This window comes from Dermacentor andersoni, chromosome 3 (genome assembly GCF_023375885.2).
Source record: "Dermacentor andersoni chromosome 3, qqDerAnde1_hic_scaffold, whole genome shotgun sequence".
Classification (NCBI taxonomy): domain Eukaryota; kingdom Metazoa; phylum Arthropoda; class Arachnida; order Ixodida; family Ixodidae; genus Dermacentor; species Dermacentor andersoni.
In genome coordinates this window covers 74,181,769-74,200,286 of record NC_092816.1, presented here as the reverse complement: position 1 = coordinate 74,200,286, position 18,518 = coordinate 74,181,769, and the positions used below count along the sequence as shown (strand labels likewise).

At 45.4% G+C, this 18,518-nt stretch overlaps 1 protein-coding gene across 1 annotated transcript in view; it reads right to left on the bottom strand.

Annotated features, from left to right (window-relative positions):
* The window catches only part of LOC126545110 (uncharacterized), an 81,458-nt gene that overhangs the window by 27,560 nt on the left and 35,380 nt on the right, over positions 1 to 18,518 (bottom strand). Inside the window, exons 16-19 of the mRNA XM_072286842.1 lie at positions 12,028 to 12,124; positions 11,066 to 11,118; positions 9,077 to 9,173; positions 5,915 to 6,034 (exon numbers count right to left, since the gene is read on the bottom strand). Of these exons, the coding sequence (XP_072142943.1) occupies positions 5,915 to 6,034; positions 9,077 to 9,173; positions 11,066 to 11,118; positions 12,028 to 12,124 (367 nt within the window). The remainder of the gene's footprint in view (positions 1 to 5,914; positions 6,035 to 9,076; positions 9,174 to 11,065; positions 11,119 to 12,027; positions 12,125 to 18,518) is intronic.

Genomic DNA, 18,518 nt, shown 5'->3' with positions numbered 1-18,518 from the left:
ATCCATCCATCCATCCATCCATCCATCCATCCATCCAGAGAACCTACGTGCAGTCTATATGGCAGTCGATGGCAGTAAACGCCAGCGTGGAATCTATAATATAGCTCGCTTCACTAACGAAAGAAGCTTCTATAAGTGTCGGTGACCGTCAAATATGCTATCGTTAAAAAGCTAGAATAGAATGTACGTAAAGCAACTTAAGAACTGGCCTTCAGACACACCGAAATCGACTAAATTATGCAGCAGGTACATCAAAAGTTTGATCCAATGTTTAATGTTGCAAGTACAGGTGTACGGTGTTCGCGGTTGACCTTGCGCCAAAATTTGCACTTCCTACGACGACTACACGGGTTGGATACCAAGTCTTAACTTTAGTTCTGCTCCTTCTTTTTCCTTGTTTTACATTTTTTTTTGTCGATGGCGCTGTTTGTTTAAAGTACATGATTATAACTTTTTCCGTAACATACATCTCACAATGACCAGATGACAGCAAGCTGTGCGCCCTAACTAAAAATTGACAGGCACATCTATTGGACCGTCGGGCAGTGCGTTGAAGTATACATTTCTTGCGCTCTTCTACCAGTACGTTTATTCCGCTCTTCTTACATGTCCTAGTCTCTAGCACACGTAAAAACATTGAAGAACGGCAGATTGAGCGAGAAGTGGTTTTACAACGTGTTTACAAGTAGCGCTAGCGACACAGGACACAGAAAAGAGGTAAGGACACACACGGCACTGAACCTCTCCGCGTGACCGCGCACGCCACTATGGCGCCATCTCCTAGCGCGCAGCCGCTGCGGAACGCGTCTCGCGGGGCACTCCGTTTTCCTCCTCATCCTTTCGCCATACTCTCCTCCTCTACTTTTCTCCTCATGCTTCCGCTGTGCCCTTCTTCACTCTCCTCCGCGCGCTCTCTTCGCTATCGCCTTTTCTCTATGCTATTGCTGTCGTTCATCTTCCGCTGCGCTACGCGTTCGCTCTCTTTTTTATCCTTCGGTGGGCTCATTCACCGTGTGTGTTCACTCCTCTTTTCTGTGTCCTGTTTCGCTAGCGCTGTTTTTAAACATTATGCAGAAGCGTTGCAATTGTGGAGGGCGATGACAGCACCGCTGCACAATAAATTTAAGCGCATCACCCAACAATTGCATAGAGGTGGTAGTCGGACAGTATAAAGAGGAAGACCGCTTACTGTCATCTTGCTTTTGTCAGACGTAAATTAGTGGTGAAAATGGGTCTCGCACCGTGAGGCAAACTACCACTGAGGAAAAAGAGTCTGGATTTTGTTTCCATTATCCAGCGAACACAGTGTGTATAGCAATAGGCTATTGTACCACAACGCTAATAGAGCCGGCAACTTCGATCCACTTTTGTACTCATAATATAACCATCGACTGCAACCATTTAATGTATGCGCCGCATTATTACTGTCTATATAGGTTTTCTCACGGCCAATCCTTTTGCAATTTACGTAATCTGTATACTCACTCCCAATGCATCACGTATTGAACATCTACAGCGACTTCTAAACGTGCTGTTGATAGAAAAGTGAGCCCTCTACCACGCTGGCACTGAATGCCATCGAAGTGAGCTACTGCACGTCGGTTCTCCGTCAGGCTTGCGCAGAACCCCAAATACAACATTCACAACTTGCAATACGAAGCAGTATCAAACTAGAAGTGCGTATGCTTTTCAACCTATGCAGAAGCGTGACACCTCATAGGCGCCGTATACACGCGCTATCGATTTCCAAGTGCCTTTAGTGGTCTGCATAGCGGTATGATAATATCACTTGACTCTTCCGTAGAAGTTTCGATAAGGAACTCTTGTGAGCGACAAGGCAGCGGCTACTACAAGAGTCACTCGCAGCTGTACCCGAAACAAACTGAAGGCGACGAAGTAGGGTCAGCAAAGCTACGAATTGCTCGGTGAAGAGTTGAGCTTCGCTGCTTTGTGTTAGTTTAGATTTCTGTTAATTTCTGCAGCGCAGTTCTGACTACGACATGTTCTTAATTGCAAAGTATACGAACAGATGCATTGCGGACGCATTTCAACCAATCACTGAGGCGGATAAGTAGCACAATCTATTTGCATTATTAGTCCACGTGCGAGACGTACATGTTATTGCACTGCATCGCAGGGCAGCGAATGGAATGCGTTTTGGAGCACAGCACTTAGGCCCCTTTTCCTGTGTTGCTCGCCAGCCTCGGCGTCGGCGTAATCAACAGAATGAACGAGCCCACTGAAGGATGAAAAAAGACAGCGCAGGCGCAGCAGAACATGAAAGACGGCGATAGGATAGCGAAGAGAGCGCGAGGAGGATAGTAGACGACGAGGGCACAGCGGAAGCACGAAGAGAAAAGCGGAGAAAGAGAGCACGGCGAACGGGTGAGGAGGGAAGTGGAGCGCCGCGCGACACCCGCTCCACAGCGCCGACCTGCTACGAGATGGCGCCATAGTAGCGTGCGCCGTCACACTGTCGCCGATGACGTCATTATAAAGGCATGCGGTGAGCGCGTCTAACCGTACCATATATGTAAACAAAGCGTTGACGTGGCCTTCGGATCGTCGGCGCATGCGCTACTTCGACTGCGCCGCCGCCATCGGAAAATGCACGCCATGCGATCTGCGCGTTCCCGTGTTCAGGCTTTCTTTCGGAATAACGAGCGACACAACCGGTGAAAGGGCTTCGTCTGCCGCTGCTGCTAAACGAATTACTGAGCACAGGCTCAGCGCCGCCGACGTCTCAATATTGCTACACGATTGTGGTATATATTTGTTTTAGCTAACGATTTGAGTGAGTGAAGCGTCGCCGGTCGTGCTCGTCAAAAAAAAAAAAAAAAAAAAAGATGGCACGTGGCGTTTCTGCGTTGATTACCGCCACCTCAACCGAATCACTAAAACGGACGTTTACCCTTTACCACGAATCGACGGCGCTCTTGATTGGCTTCACGGTTCCAAATTCTTTTCGCCCAACGACCCTCGATCTGGTTGTTGGCACATTTCCGTCGATGAACAACACCAAGAAAAGACCGCTTTCATCACTCCAGATGGCCTCTACCAATTCAAGGTTATGCCGTTCGGTTTATGCAATGCCCCCGCCCCGTTCGAACGGATGATGGACTCTGCTTCAAGGTTTGAAATGGTCAACTTGCCTTTGTTACCTCGAGGACACCCTTGTGTTTCTTCTTACATTTGAGAGGTACTTTAAGCGCGTCGCAGCTATCCTTGACGTCTTCCGCAAGGCTGGGCTCCAATTAACCTCATCGAAGTGCCACTTCGAGCGCCGAGAGATTACAGTGCTAGGCGATCTCCTCGATGCTTCTGGAGTACAACCCGACGGAGAGAAGGATCGAGCAGTAACGGCTTTTCATGTACCTCAGACTGTCAAAGACGTCCGGAGTTTTGTGGGGCTCTGTTATTATTTCCGACGGTTCGTGAAAGATTTCGCAGCAATCGCTCGGCCACTCACTGAACTTCTGAAGAAGGACGTGCCTTTTACGTGGGTTTCCCCTCAGGCTGCCGCATTTTCACTCCTTATCACAATTCTCACCAATCCACCGGTATTGGCCCACTTTGACCCGTCCGCACCTACAGAGGTGCGAACCGATGCTAGTGGTTATGGAATCGTCGCCGTCTTATCCCAACGCCAACACGGACACGACGGTGTTATAGCCTACGCTAGCCGACTCCTGACAACTGCAGAGAGCAACTATACGCTTACCGAGCGCGAATGTCTTACTGTCGTCTGGGCTGTTTCAAAGTTCCGCTCATATGTATATGGCAAGCCCTTCTCAGTAATCACAGACCATCATGTGCTCTGTTGGCTTTCGTCGTTCAAGGATCCCACTGGCCGGCTCGGTCGATCGGCCCTCCGAATACTAGAATATCCCTACACAGTGACTTACAAGTCGGGATGCCAACACCAGGACGCAGATTGCCTCTCTCGCTAGCCAGTCGAAGACGTGACCTCTACGTCTGATACTGACATTGGCGCCCGTGTTCTCTCCGTTTTTCCACTGCTCCATGTCGCCGATGAGCAGCGCCGTGACCCGTCCTTGCGTATCATCACTTACCGCCTGGAATCGTCACTTGCCGACAGTTCCCTTCGCTTATTCACACTTCAAGATGTCGTACTCTACCGCCACCGCGTTCCCCCCGACGGCACTGCATTACTCATTGTGATCCCTAAACACCTTCGCTCGGCTGTTCTCCACGATGTTCGCGACCTCCCCACTGCCGGTCACCTGGGTGTGTCACGAACCTACGACCGGATCCGCCGACACTTCTTTTCGCCAGGGCTTGCTCGCTCCGTTCGAAGATACGTGGCTGTGTGTTAGAAATGCCAGCGACGCAAGACACTATCGACGCTCCCTGCTGGGTACTTTTAACCACTCGTCATTCTCGCGGAACCATTCTTCCGAGTTGGTTCGGACTTACTTGGCCCTTTTCCTCTTTCTACCTCTGGGAACAGGTGGATCGCTGTGGCCACGGATAACGCCACGCGCTACGCCATTACCCGAGCGCTTCCTACAAGCTGTGCCACAGATGTCGCCGATTTTTTTCTACGCGAAGTGATTTTATTACATGGAGCTCTGCGATAACTTCTCACAGACCGTGGCCGGACATTCTTATCAAACGTTATCGCGGACACCCTGCAGTCCAGTGCCACGAGGCACAAGCTATCCACGTCATGCCATCCGCAAACAAATGGCCTCGCGGAGCGTCTCAATCGCACTCTCACAGACATGCTCGCGAAAAGTGTCTCTTCAGACCACACTGACTGGGACCTCACTCTACCATTTGTCACATTTGCTTATAATTCCTCGCGCCAAGACACAGCCGGTTATTCCCCATTTTTCCTTCTGTTCGGCCGAGAACCAGCATTGCCCCTCGACACAACCCTCCCTGTTCACGCGGCACCAACCAGTTAATATGCACTTGACGCCATCACCAGCAGTGCCCACGCAAGGGAAATTGCCCGTGACCGGCTTATGAAATTCCAAGAGAGTCAAAGGCGTTCATACGACCGGCAATACCGAGACGTGCAGTTCTCGCCTGATTCTTTGGTGCTTCTATGGTATCCGTCGCGTCAGGTCGGCCTGTCCGAAAAACTGCCGTCTCGTTACACAGACCCATACCGAGTGCTTCGTGCCGTGACTCCCGTCACCTACGAGATCGCTCCTGACGCCCCATCTGCTTCCCCGTATAGTGATATCGTGCACGTTACACGACAGAAGCAGTGTCACCCTCCCAGTGATGAGATTCAGACGTTCCGGTACGTCGCTTCAGGCGCCGAGTGATTATGCTACACGCTTGTCGTATATGTTTGCTTGAGCAAGGCGCGTGGGTGCAATCACTCCAGAAAAGAGGAGGAAGTACGAACCGGCCCTCGCTGTGATTCTAACCGGTCAGCGCTGCAACCGCTGTTGTAAATATAACCTGTAAATAGTTGCTGGTCTTACTGACTCGTCCTTCGCGGAACGATATATCGTGAATTCAAAAGGCCTAAACAGCTGCGCTCAAATTTCACATTAGGTGAATGCGCGGATCTACGAAGTAGGAGAGGATGCTGCATGCGGCACTTGTTGCAGCACTGATGAACATGCCAATCTGCGCTGACTCAGGCGTGCTCCAATCAGACATGCACAGCAGGAACGCTGACGCATGAGATTTGCGTATTCGGCCGTCCCACGTTTGAATGACCGACGTATCTTAACGTGAAACATTCCGAGCCCAATGAGAAACATCAGACGCACTCCCATAATAAAGACTACCAAATCTGTCTTGTGCACCAGTGAACAAACTTGTAGGCATACATCGGAAGTGCCTTGAGCCACAACCTCACCTGAAACATAAGGGTGAAGAAATATTTGTCTAATGCTCTGTCATACGGATGATTGCATTTTATACTCACCGTTTTCAACCTTGTTGCAGTGAGTGCCGGGGTGAAAATTGTCCGCGCCTTCTTCCACTCCTCACCTGACAGGTTCAAGATGGACTTCTTCCAAACATCACTTCCCACGGTCTGAGATAACTGCAGCGAATAAAAGCCGCCATCAAAGTAAAATGAAATATTTTCTTGCTTTTCCGTTTTTAGCTTGCCATGTCGTCTTTTAAGCTTTTCGTTAATGTTCTCGACTTCATCAGGTTTCTTTTTTAACTGCACCAAACTTTTCAAAAATGCCTGTGGCAGATAGCACAATTCTCACCCTTGACACGATGCAGCGGCGATTACTTCTACAAGAAATAAAAATGTTTAACTCAATAATTAACATAACAGTCATTAAGTTATAAGTTAACTATACTATGGTGCACATTTCAATGTATTAATTATAGCCAGTCAGTTCGCAAAGCGTATCCACTTGGAACCAGTCCTCACGACTATACCTGTTCCGAAATATGAATTTTCAATGTCTCCCACCAAATGCATTGGCGTTGTCGTTAATTTTGTGCCTCAATTTATAAAACAGCGTTTTCATAAAGGAGTGAGTGGAAGAACAGTACATTTTATCACAAATTTGACTGCGCATATCTTTAAACCGGCGTAATCATCACAATTGGTTCCAAGTCGATATGCCCAGCAAACTCACTAGCTAGAATTCGTAGATTGAAATATGCGCCGTGCGATAATTCATGAAATGGTAATTTGTGCAATTAAGTTGATTATTCAACTAGGCATTCTGCTTTCTTATAGAAGCAATGGCCGCCTCATCAAGGGTTAGAACTGTGCTGCCTGCGAGAGGCAATTTTTAAAATTTGGGGCAGCTAAAGAAATACCCTATACAGCTGTGAATTACATTTGGGTGTACGCAAAAAGGCTCTTATCTGGTTACGTCTTTATTAGTTTTGTAATATAATACGCAAGAGCGTGTCACGTTTATAATGCAGATGGAAGCTGACGCGAGTTGCTTTCTTTAGAGAGTTTTAGGATATCATTACCCTATTTCAACACGGCTGATTCTTGGGCTAGTTGGTATGGTTTGCTCATAGCGGCAAAGCCTTTAGCGCAATTCAAAGATACAGGGACGTGACAAAGACACAGGACAGCGCTAACTTTCAACGGACGTTTATTGAAACACAGAGGCTAAGCGAAGAAGGTATGAATGATACAAAAGATACAAAAATACAAAAGATAAGTCACTCTACGCATGCGCACGCCACTGCTGTCCAGGAACGCGATTTCCTTCTCAAAACGATTACCTGACTGTGTACTAACACAGCCTGCTCCCTTCTTTCGAATCAGCCGGGCTTCGATTATTTCACGCTTGCCGCGGTCTTTGCTTCTGGCCTCTACTGTGCATGCGCCGAACATTGGCTTGCACGTTTTGCTGGGACAATCATGGCCATGTTCAGAAAGGTTCCCGTCACTTGGTTTTGCCACATTTCGCTTGTGTTCTGCAAGCCTTTCACTGAGGCATCTGTCAGTTTGCCCTATGTATACCCGACCACAAGTTAACGGAATACGGTAAACTACCCCTCGCGAGCACTCCACAAACTTATTTCTATGCTTCACTTTACATCCCCTGGATCTTTTGTCGGTCAGCGACTTAGTCAATGGGAGGGAACACCAAACATGTACCTCTCTACCATCCCCCCTCAAAGAAACAGAGAGAGAAAGGAAAACGAAAAAGCAGGAGGTTAACTTGCCCACCTCCAAATGTGTGTATTAGTAGGCGGCCTGCCCAGCAGTCGCCTCACCCTCCCCATTCCGTGTCAATGTTTGGCCCTTCTGCCCATCCCCCCCTACGAAAAAAATTTCTGGCTACGCCACTCATACCGGTTGCTATGGCTGCAGATATGTGGGATTTAGCGAACTCCGGTATAAGTTTATCATAACGCTCCGCCATATACCGTGTTTGTGCAACATGGCAGCAACCAGGCAGCCCGCTTCGATCTTGCTTCGCCCCTGAAACTTGCTCTCTTTCGTGACAGGAAGCCACATATTGTAAAATTGGCCATTGTCTGATCTAATCTCACGCCAACGATGAGGTATAAGCCCTCTTTCGTCGTTATTAATGAGATCGGTAGTTTGTTTTGACAATGCTAGGCCTAACGGTAAGCCATCAACGTCTGAAAGTCTGTCGATTTCCATCTAGCAGATGTTGCGATTACTGTGCAGCGTTGATTGACGGTAAATGGTGTGGCGCCATCTGTTATGTCGAAGTCGACGCATTTTTCCACGTGATTGGCCTCCGAGATTGGGCGGCGACTGCGCGCGTCACCCCTCTATGTTTAGCAGCATGTCTATCACCGTCAAAACAAACAACCGTTCTCAGTAATTACCATAAAAGAGCACGTATACTTTGTCCTCGCCGTGAGATTAGACTAAGGCATGGGCAGTTTTACCATTTATTCCTTGCTGCCACAAGGGAGAGTAGTGTCGCGGGTGAATTAGGATCAAAGCCGGCAGGCTTGCAATGTAGGAGTGCAAGTAAGGTATACGGTGGATCCATCTTCATATAACATGAATTCGAGGCAGTGCGCGGATCGGGTGATCCGCGACACAGTTTATTGATTTATCGCACTTTATTGCAACAGAACCAACGTGACGCCACTGCTGCTGTCACTGCAGCATGTTCAACATCTGACGTCATAGCTTTGTGTAGCGCTGGTTAACACTGTAAGGGTTGTTCTTGTACACATGCACAAATACGTAGGAAAGCTGACGGGAAGATGGCGCTGCGGTAGCTTAATGATAAGGCGCACCACGCGTAAAGCGGGATATGATGGTAACAGAAAATAACAGAGCGACCAAGCGTACTGAGCAGGCGTTCCACAGCACAACTCATATCCTCTCTCTTTTTAGTGTAAGCCTGGATCACACTAGGAATAATATTCTCTTTTTTTTTTTTTCAGGAGGGTCTTCAACGCCAGTGCCCACATTCCTAAAAAAGCACAGTCCGCACGCACGCTCTGGCCTAGTGTGCGTTGGCCCGTTGCGGACGTACTACGATACAGCACACTGCAGCGTCAGTGGGCAGCTTCTTCTGTGAACAACAAAATTCTTAGTTCAGTGCAACTATTAACTTGCTTGGCATCGTGGAAACTTATTCGACCTCTTTCTCACTATACTTACCGATCTGTCTGAAAAGTTCTTGAATTTTGCGGTCAGGACCTCCCGCAATATGTCTGGATCTCCAACCGATAGAGTAGGCACCGTGCCTTGGTAAGAACTGCAAAAATAACCCTTTCTTTTTCTTACTCATGCACAGCACACTTTGATAATGGTGAATAAAATAAGCTTTGTTTACTCGGTGAGAAGTCGAATGTACGCAGACCAAGCCCGACGGCGTTTGCTCGTAATTTGTCAAGTGGTTCATCCGACCTCACCAACTTCAATGACAACCTGCTCCGACGTCCTCTGGGCACCCACTACCGTTTGCAAAAACTCAACTGCTGCTTTCGTGCCCGACAAGGTGTTTCGCATGGACATTGTAACGTTCATATAAACATCGCTATTCCACTTCTTGATGAAATTCTATTGTAATAGAAGTGCTTGTGACACAATAATGTTGAGTTTTCACGAGATTTGCAAGCAAAAACCTCCAAGCGACACATGTAGTTATATATTTAGAGAGACATAAGGTCACCATCAAAATTACGACAGTATGGCATAATCGGTTAAAAAATCACAGGCGGTGTCCTGCTGTGTAGATACTTGATAAACGTCTATGGTGTTTGCAAAGTGCTGTCGTCAATTAATTTTTTTTATTATTTCGATCACTTTTTTAATGGACATATCATCTAAAAACACCTGAGACCGAATTCGCAAAGCTTTTCCTTCGTAAGTAGTCTTTGGCAGTGCTCGGTCGCCTTCGCTTATAAGTCCAGGATCTACATTGTCTTGTATTCCATCTTACGAACATTTCTAACGTATGAGCTTTTCCGGATACGGACCCTGAGAGTGCTATGCAGGGTGCCCCCATTTACACTCTCTCCTGAGTTTGCCCGACGGCAGTCAGTGAACAAAGCGCTGAACACGTGAAAGCAGCAGACAAAGGAGTGTCGAGATAAAGCCATGTGTGTCAGCACGAGAGCACCCTGCGTCCACCGCTTGATCATTTCTAACACAGAAGACTCGGCAATGTTACGCGACAGCTTCACTTATTGTTCTCAGCGCAATATGGCAATATCGCAATACCGTAACTGTCCCGTTATCTATCTTTATGCAAGGTGCGCTATCTACACGCACGGTGCCAGCCGCTAGCCATACCTTCCTGGGGCGCGTTACGGGCGTGTCTCCTCTTTGGGACATTATGTCTGCATCTACCCTTCGCTCACGGTACAACGCCAAATATAGTATATTGCAAATTCTTTGAAAGCACGTTCACTGGATATCTTGTACATTTCAAAGTTCTTGTAAACTGCCATAAAATTCGTAATAACAGTACATCAGAAAACATTTATTCTATAACTTTCTTGCAGAGGCAATGCACTGGGTGGAGGAATAATGAAATGAAAGAAGGCACCAACGGTCTGACCACGTCAGTTCTTCCTTTTCCGTCGCCCATAAGGTAACGCCCAGGGGACGATAACTCGCGAATGAATCTAGATAAGCTAATAAAACTGCAGGCGTCTCGAGGGAGGAATTTTATACCTTGATACTATTCGCTCATTCACCTCTTCGCTCGCGAAGATCTCGAACTTTGCCAAACTCGGGCCTTCCGCCATAGCACCCGCGGTCGCTAATTTTCGCCCCACTTTTTTATGGTGGTCTAGTAAGTTAATCACCTGACAGGAGATCCGTGTGTAATATTCATTTACACCTTAATAAGGGGCCACCAAAAATCAAAGACTGAAGTGACAAAAAGATTTTCGTTCGTAAGTACTGTTACGTCTTCATTGGCCGACTTTGCTAATAATGCGTCCGACGTCACGATTACCTGGCCCCTTCTGCTACTAACAGTTTTAACTTAAGTGATTTGTAAACACCCCCGAACAGGAAGGGGGTGGCGCGGGGAGGGGGGCGCAACACAACAACCTAATCAAACAAACCTCCCGGAAACTATTTAGCACAGTGACGACAACGTTACAATCGATAAAAAACAGCATAACGTTTACTTACCCGTACACACGACCATATTTATTATAAGAACGGCGTATTACTTCGTTCACTGGCTGCAAGGAAGAAGTAATACAAGGTGATGTTCCCACGCTAATGTGGATGAAGCCAAACAATTTGCAGGGCAAGGTTGTAGATTTATTCGCCACACCAGAATATAACCTCGGCACTAGCTGCATGCAGCATGAAAAAAGAGTGAAGTTCTTGAGTCGTTCTTGTTCCCTAGATAGCATATTTTTTTCTACTTAAGAACCTAGAATACCGCCTTCTTTAGTATGATTAACAGGCACTTTATTTCCTGACTTGTGTAGGGGCATCGGTTTGGTTGCCATACCTGGTAGCTATAAATAGTTTTGACAATTACTGCAGCTAATTGTCGTAAACTTGCTCGTAATTGGTATTTGAACAAACTATGTATAATATTAATATTTGGGTAATTGGAATGCCTTTCAATGAAAGGCTCATTTGTGATTGGAAGGCGAGCAAGCTGAAGTCTTGGACGTTTGTGGATTTTAAAATTATTTTTGTTCAAGCCAACCCTCGTCATTGTAAGTAACGAATAAAGTCACGTATAAAATTTTCAATGTACCGCATCTGTTGCTCACTTGATTTTCAATGCTAAATATTGCGTTCTCTTAAAACCTTTCTTATTACTGAAAACTAGAATCATGTTATCGTTTAGAAACTGTTCTGCGCCACCTATCTACAGCCCGGCGCACAATATCCACATTTCTGATTTTCATACGAACATGTAACTTGCTTTTTAAAGCTGGATACGATACGGTAGCTCAGACCTAGGAGTTCCAGAGCAGTTTAATGTTGTCTAAATTGAGTTTTAGGTAACATAAGCAGTTTTGACGTGGGGTTAAGTTATTGAATATTCAAGACTTTTTCCAAAAATATAACCAAGCGTCACTCCGCAAAATGACACCCCGTGAAAGGACACTGCCTTTTAGATATCCTACCTTGGTGTAGATGTCGTAGGCGAAGCGCATGTACTGCCAGAAAGTGAGATATGCTACTCCTTTTCCATTCCAAAATGTGAACGTCCGTCGCACCCACCTAAGAATGAGGCGAAAAATGAGAAAATAATGTTTACTTACGTGAGTTGCATGGCACGTGAACTATTGTTTCCGCCGTCCAAGCCTTTACGTGGTACAACAGTAACGCTTCGTGGTGACGGACGCTAAAGCATTGCAAAAGCAGGAGAGGAGGAACGACACGAAACCAACATTCTCTGAGCACCGCCTGTATACTTCTGTGCACATTACTTGACCGCCATTAGGGTTACAATCGAATTTGTCAACGTAGGTCCATCGACTCACCGGAAACATTGGGTGGAAAGGCAGGGACACTATCGCGAGAATATTTCAACAGCTACTCGCGACGTCTGTGCCACGTTGTTTGGGTCGCGCAAGATAATGTTGTGAAAAATTTGTTCTCAAATGCTTTTCCTTTAATTGCATCTACAGTTATCCGCTTTAAGTATTTGTCCATGCAAGGAACTGCCGGGAAAACATCAAAGTGTTCTGAAAGCTGCAGTATATTGCTTGTTGGCAGAGACTGGAATAATTTCTTGTGGAAGCATGTGTATGTTTTTCTTTAGCCTAGAGGGGCGGAATGTGTTTTAAATGTGACTTGCCATCCGGGTCCTGCGACAGTGAATGTCCAGTGGAGCTGATGCTAAACCACCATTACAAATGTTGAGAGGGGGGGGGGGGTATACAATGGTTTATTGATGGTTCGGGTGTTTGTTTTAAATTGGTTCCTTATTGAAACGTATGCTGTTCTGTCTGTTGTATGTGCGGTTTGAACACATGTATGCACTGTTAGATTCACTTTGCTCAGCGCTTGTAGCCTCGGCCCAAGGGAGTATGAGCAATTGCATTTGTTGTTTTCTTACGGAGGTGTTGCTCAGTAAAAACATTTATTAAGTGTCCTGTGGATCGATGACCCGGGCTCAGGTTTCCCACATCGGTACGTCCAGGCCTTGCCTAGTCGTCGCCCAGGTTTGGTCAGCGAGGGGTATGAGCCATTACATTTTTGCTTGTTTTGTGTTTTACTTGTTTTAAGATATTTCTTTATTGAGACATACTCTCTTCTCTACGTTCTATGTGTGATTTCAATGAATGTATACAATATCAGCTTCACTTTCCTCGGTGCTTGTAGCCTCTCTATTAGGAGGGGGATGAGCCATCGCATTTTCGCTTGCTAAGGGGGGTACGAGCCATTACTGATAATTTTTGCTCACAGATGGACAAGAAAAATGCCGACGACCGAGAGGCTAACAGCTTCGCTGTAATATGCAAGTGATATTGTTTTTGTTTCTAGTGCGTAATACGAAACAGCAATGCTATGTTGTATCCTTATGTCGCGTGTAAATGAAGAGCATAGCACAGGTAGCAAGGGGGCCGTAACAAATAAATAAATAAATACATAAATAAATAACTAAATAAATAAATAAACAAACAAATCTGTGTTTTTGTGCCGTGCGAGAGCAAGTTCGACGTCGCAAAGAACACGATCACTGCCAAGCGATGCGAGTTTTTCTCAAACAGAGAATTATTCACGTCAACGACTTGTTCCATACAGTCATCAGCACCAGAGGGCAGACATTTATTTCCATGCACGTTCAGACAACTACATATGTAAGTCATACGACAAATGTTTGCTGCTCCGTAACCCAGAATGGGGTTGCAGAGTCTCTCCGTCGGGGCGAAACCTTCCCGAAAATCCAGGAAGACGTTTATCAGCGCTCTACGCATGCTGTGCTGCGTGATTACAAATAGCCCCGGTTGCCTGCATTGATTCCTCCGAACTCCAACGTCAACATTTCGTTGTACGCCACTGTTGCAGGGATACAGCTGCAACACAATGCTTCGATGCAGTAGCGTGGCAGGCTTCAACACAGCGGTGCCTGATGTCACTGTGAAGTTATATAACTGGCTGTAGATTGTAGCAGCAGTTGCTGCAGTGGTGATGGAGAAGGGGCCCATCAGAAGCACAGCTGCCTGTACCATAGCGAACGCTATCTACCCCGTCCTATTCACCATGGCGGGCGGAATCGACACCTAAAACCAGTGTTACAGCTCTCTGAAACCTTTTTTTTTTTTTCTCTTACGGCACAATCGAGGTGCTCCTTATCACGGCATGCGTTTTGAGAGGCCTGTTTGCCTCACATTCCTCAAGTGCTGTGTCGCACCTACATGTCGACCCGGCGTATTCTTATACCCCAATATAACGAGTCTCGGTGTAAACCTAAGTTTTTAACCAATGAATTATTTATGCAAAAATGTACGCAATGTCATAATGTTTTTACGTAGTCATCATCCTTGATGTATCATTCTGATTCCGAAAATACATTACTTGATTGGCTTCTGGCTATAATTTTCACAAAAGTAAGAAAAGAAACGGTAAAAGCTGCTTTTGATGGCAGCTTTCCTTTAATGCCGACCGTAATTCGTCTTTGGCAGCACAACGTCCGGCTGAACGAGCGTGACTCGTCATAGGAGATATTGGTACAACCTCCTATTACTAGAAAAGCTCGAGATTGGGCGTTAAAGGTCTCATCATTTCTATCACTTTCATTACTTCTCCCTTTGAGCGAAGCTGTCATTGTTTGGTTGTTTTTTTGCTGCCCCATTGTTGTGATTAAAATGGACTGCAGCCAACTTGCCGACGTCCTGATGCCGCAGGCACTCATTGGGTGCCAGTCTAGCAATGTGGTGCGACAATCCTTGGTGACGCAACACAATGAAGACGGCGCCGATTATAATTTATTTTGATTTCGGGACTCACAATGCGCTACATGATTCAACGGCGACTGCATCATTCTGGCCGTCTGGCCTTGAATCGAAATGCCAATAACCTACTTGTCGCCTAGGTTGCAGACAACGGTAGCCACTCTGGCGAAGCTTCAGCGTCCCTCGTGGCCTTGACCACAATTTTGAGCTTACCCGGTGTACACTGCGTGTCTAATACCACCTTACACATGGGCGAACTAAATCCATTGGAAGTAAATTCCTTTTTGTTCAGCTGAAAGATCCCTCATGAAAACGAGTTTCGCCGCAAGGTACATGGTACGCAGTGGAATATTTAATATGTTTTCAGCAAGCAACACAGCAAAGTACATGTCGCTGTTTCTTCACTAATTCCCGGAGTGAGTTTAATTGAGAGCATGATATCCAGTCTACCCGCCAGAAAAACGTAAAATATACGACTTTATCAGGCGGGTTCAAAAACAGTGTGTGACAGCCCGAACGAATTTATAAAAGATGCCATTTGAGCCATTCAAGGTTTTGTTGTAGCGGAAAAAGGAGGCCGCTGGTACCATTCCAAATGAGGGAGGTTAATATCACCTGCTAGACAATATAATCGGTATCAATTGTTTTCCATACCTATATCATCATCATCATCATCATCATCATTATCGTCGTCGTCGTCGTCGTCGTCGTCGTCGTCGTCATCATCATCATCATCATCCTATTTTATGTCCACTGCAGGACGAAGGCCTCTCCCTGCGATCTCCAATTACCCCTGTCCTGCGCCAATCGATTGCAACTAACGCCCTCAAATTTCCTAATTTCATCGCCCCACCTAATCTTCTGCCGTACTCGACGGCGCTTTCCTTCTCTTGGCACCCATTCTGTAACCCTAATGGGGCAACAATTATCTAACCTGCGCCATTTTTTCCTCCTAGTGTGAATTGAAATATCGGCTATACCCGTTTGCTCTCTGATTTAAAGCCGCTCTCCTTCGGCCTCTTAACGTTATGCCTATCATTCGTCGTTCCATCGCTCTTTGAGCGGTCCTTAACTTGTTCTCAAGCTTCTTGGTGAGTCTCCGATTCTCTGTCCCATATGTCAGCACCGATAAATTGCACTGTTTGTACACTTTCCTTTTCAATGATAATGGTAAGCTTCCATTCAGGAGCTGACAATGTCTGCCGTATGCGATTCAACCCATTTTTATTCTTCTATCAATTTCCATTCATGATCAGGGTTACCTGAGATTAATTCACCTAGGTAAGCGTACTCCTTCACAGACTAGAGGCTGACTGGTGACCCTAAACTCTTGTTTTCTTGCCCGACTATTCATCATTATCTTTGTCTTCTGCATATTAATCTTCAACCCCACTCTTACACTCACTCTGTTAAAATCCTCAATTATTTGTTGTAACTCGTCTGCAGTTTTGCTGAATAGAAAAATATTGCCGGCAAACCGAAGGTTGCTGAGATATTCACCGTCGATCGTTACTCTTAAGGCTTCCTAGTTTAAAAACATGAATACTTGTTCCAAGCAGGCAGTGAACAGCATTGAAGAAATTGTGTGTCCTTGCCTGAGCCCTTTCTTTATAAGTATCTTCCTACTTTTATTGTGTTGAATTGAGGTCGTTGTGAAATCTCTGTAGTTAATTTTCCAAGATATTTACGTAAGCGGTCTGTACTCCTTTATTACGTAATGCCTCTCTGAGTACTGGTATGTCCACGAAATCAAATGCATTTTCGTAATCTATGACAGCCATACAGGGAAGCTCATTGTACTCTGCGGATTTCTCGATTACCTGAAAAATGACATGGATGTGATCGATTGTAGAGTGCCGCTTCCTGAAGCCATCCTCTTCCCTTGGTTGGTTAAAGTCCAGTGTTGCCATTATTGTATTGCAAATAATCTTGGTGACTATTTTGTATAATACTGAAAGTAAGCTAATGGGCCTATATTTTTTCCATTGTTTGACGTCTTCCTTAATGTGGATTAGTATAATGTTTGCATTCTTCCACTTTTTTGGGACCCTAACAGTTGATAGACCTTTCTTATAGAGATCCGCTGGTTTCATATTTATCAGCTCTGAAGAAAACGTCACTCAAGCATGATGTCGATCGATAAGAAGAGCACACTGTCCGATTTTTACTTCAACAAAAACTTACGCCTGGCACCACAGCGCCTCACATAACCTGTGTGCTATCTCGATTTCATCTGAAGCAATTTGATGGTCAAGGAGAAAACACACGCCCCCTCCGGGTGTATTTGCGAAATCATCTTCTACCTATGACTCTACACCGGACGACAGATGGTTCAACCATGCCAATAGAACTGTCAAAGCCGCCTGTTTCATTTCTAATGCTTCGGCAATTACCATTAAGAAAGGAGATGGCTTTCCAAGATGCATCGTTCTGTCATTTGTCCTGCACTACTTTACTTATGGAATCGTCATACATATATTTGACATCATTTAAATTCAAGACATCATGTTAAAGATGAAATCGCGTGTGTCTGTGTGACCCATGGCGAGATTCCAAAAAAAATTTTTTTTTCGTTTACGGTTTTCTGAACAGTCTTCCGACATAGTGATGCCAGATGGCCTCAGTTTTCCTGCATTGATCAGGTCAGCCTGCCCTTCGTTAAATGATGGAACATTTACTATTAGATCTTCTATTTTACTGCTACGCTGGACTTTGCCAATTCAGTAGGCTCTTTCGACTGATTTGGGGCAGCTGTCAAGTTGTGCAGCACAAAGGTTCGACACCAGCTTTTCAGACACAGACCATGGCTTGTGAGAGTCAAAACCTGTTATACTGTAAGTTCATATCTGCTTCGCGTATCAATAGTCACCATTGAACATCAGGAAGCATAATCAATTCTAACAGAAATCTGATTCACATGCATTTACGCTGCATATAACATATCACATATTCTAATTTTAATTTTTGTAAGTACTTCCTGTAACCACTCCCCTCTCTAGTGTCAGTAGACCTGAGTAGCAGTCTTGGCGTCCGAAAACTCATATTTATATATATATATATATATATATATATATATATATATATATATATATATATATATATATATATATATATACAGCAGTGTATTATAAATATCGTCAGGTGGTGAAAGTTAACCCATGGTCTCCCACTATATATGACGTGCCTCATAATCAGATCATGGTTTTGGAACGCAACACATATGCAGTTTCTGCGGATCTTTGTCAGTGTTAACGTAGCCAGATACTCAAACATCAAGAGCACGGTGAGCCGGGGTCGTCCAGCTCCAAGAATAAATATTTCTTGTAAACGGGTGTATAAGTCACTGTCTTACTTAAAGAGATGTTGAACCACTCAGATACGCAAGGGTCACTGATGCTCTTATGCTGGCGATACAAGACACCAAGTATGGTAGCAATGATTATTTCAATAACGCCAAGAACAATTCAAACCATCTGTTTAAATCGCGGAAGATGTAAACTTGCGGTAAGCGTTTATAAGAAAAGCAAATGCAGTATTCTTTTTACATTTCATCTTTCATTCTCTTCACAAATTGTCACTGGCTCAAATGCCCGGCGTCGTTACCACTGATATTTGCAGCTCCGCCGGAAGGGCGGCAAGAAATTAATGGAAAATGATATGTATCTTTGCAAAATGCGGTGGGGCATTACGCCTTCAGATAACGAAGATAACAA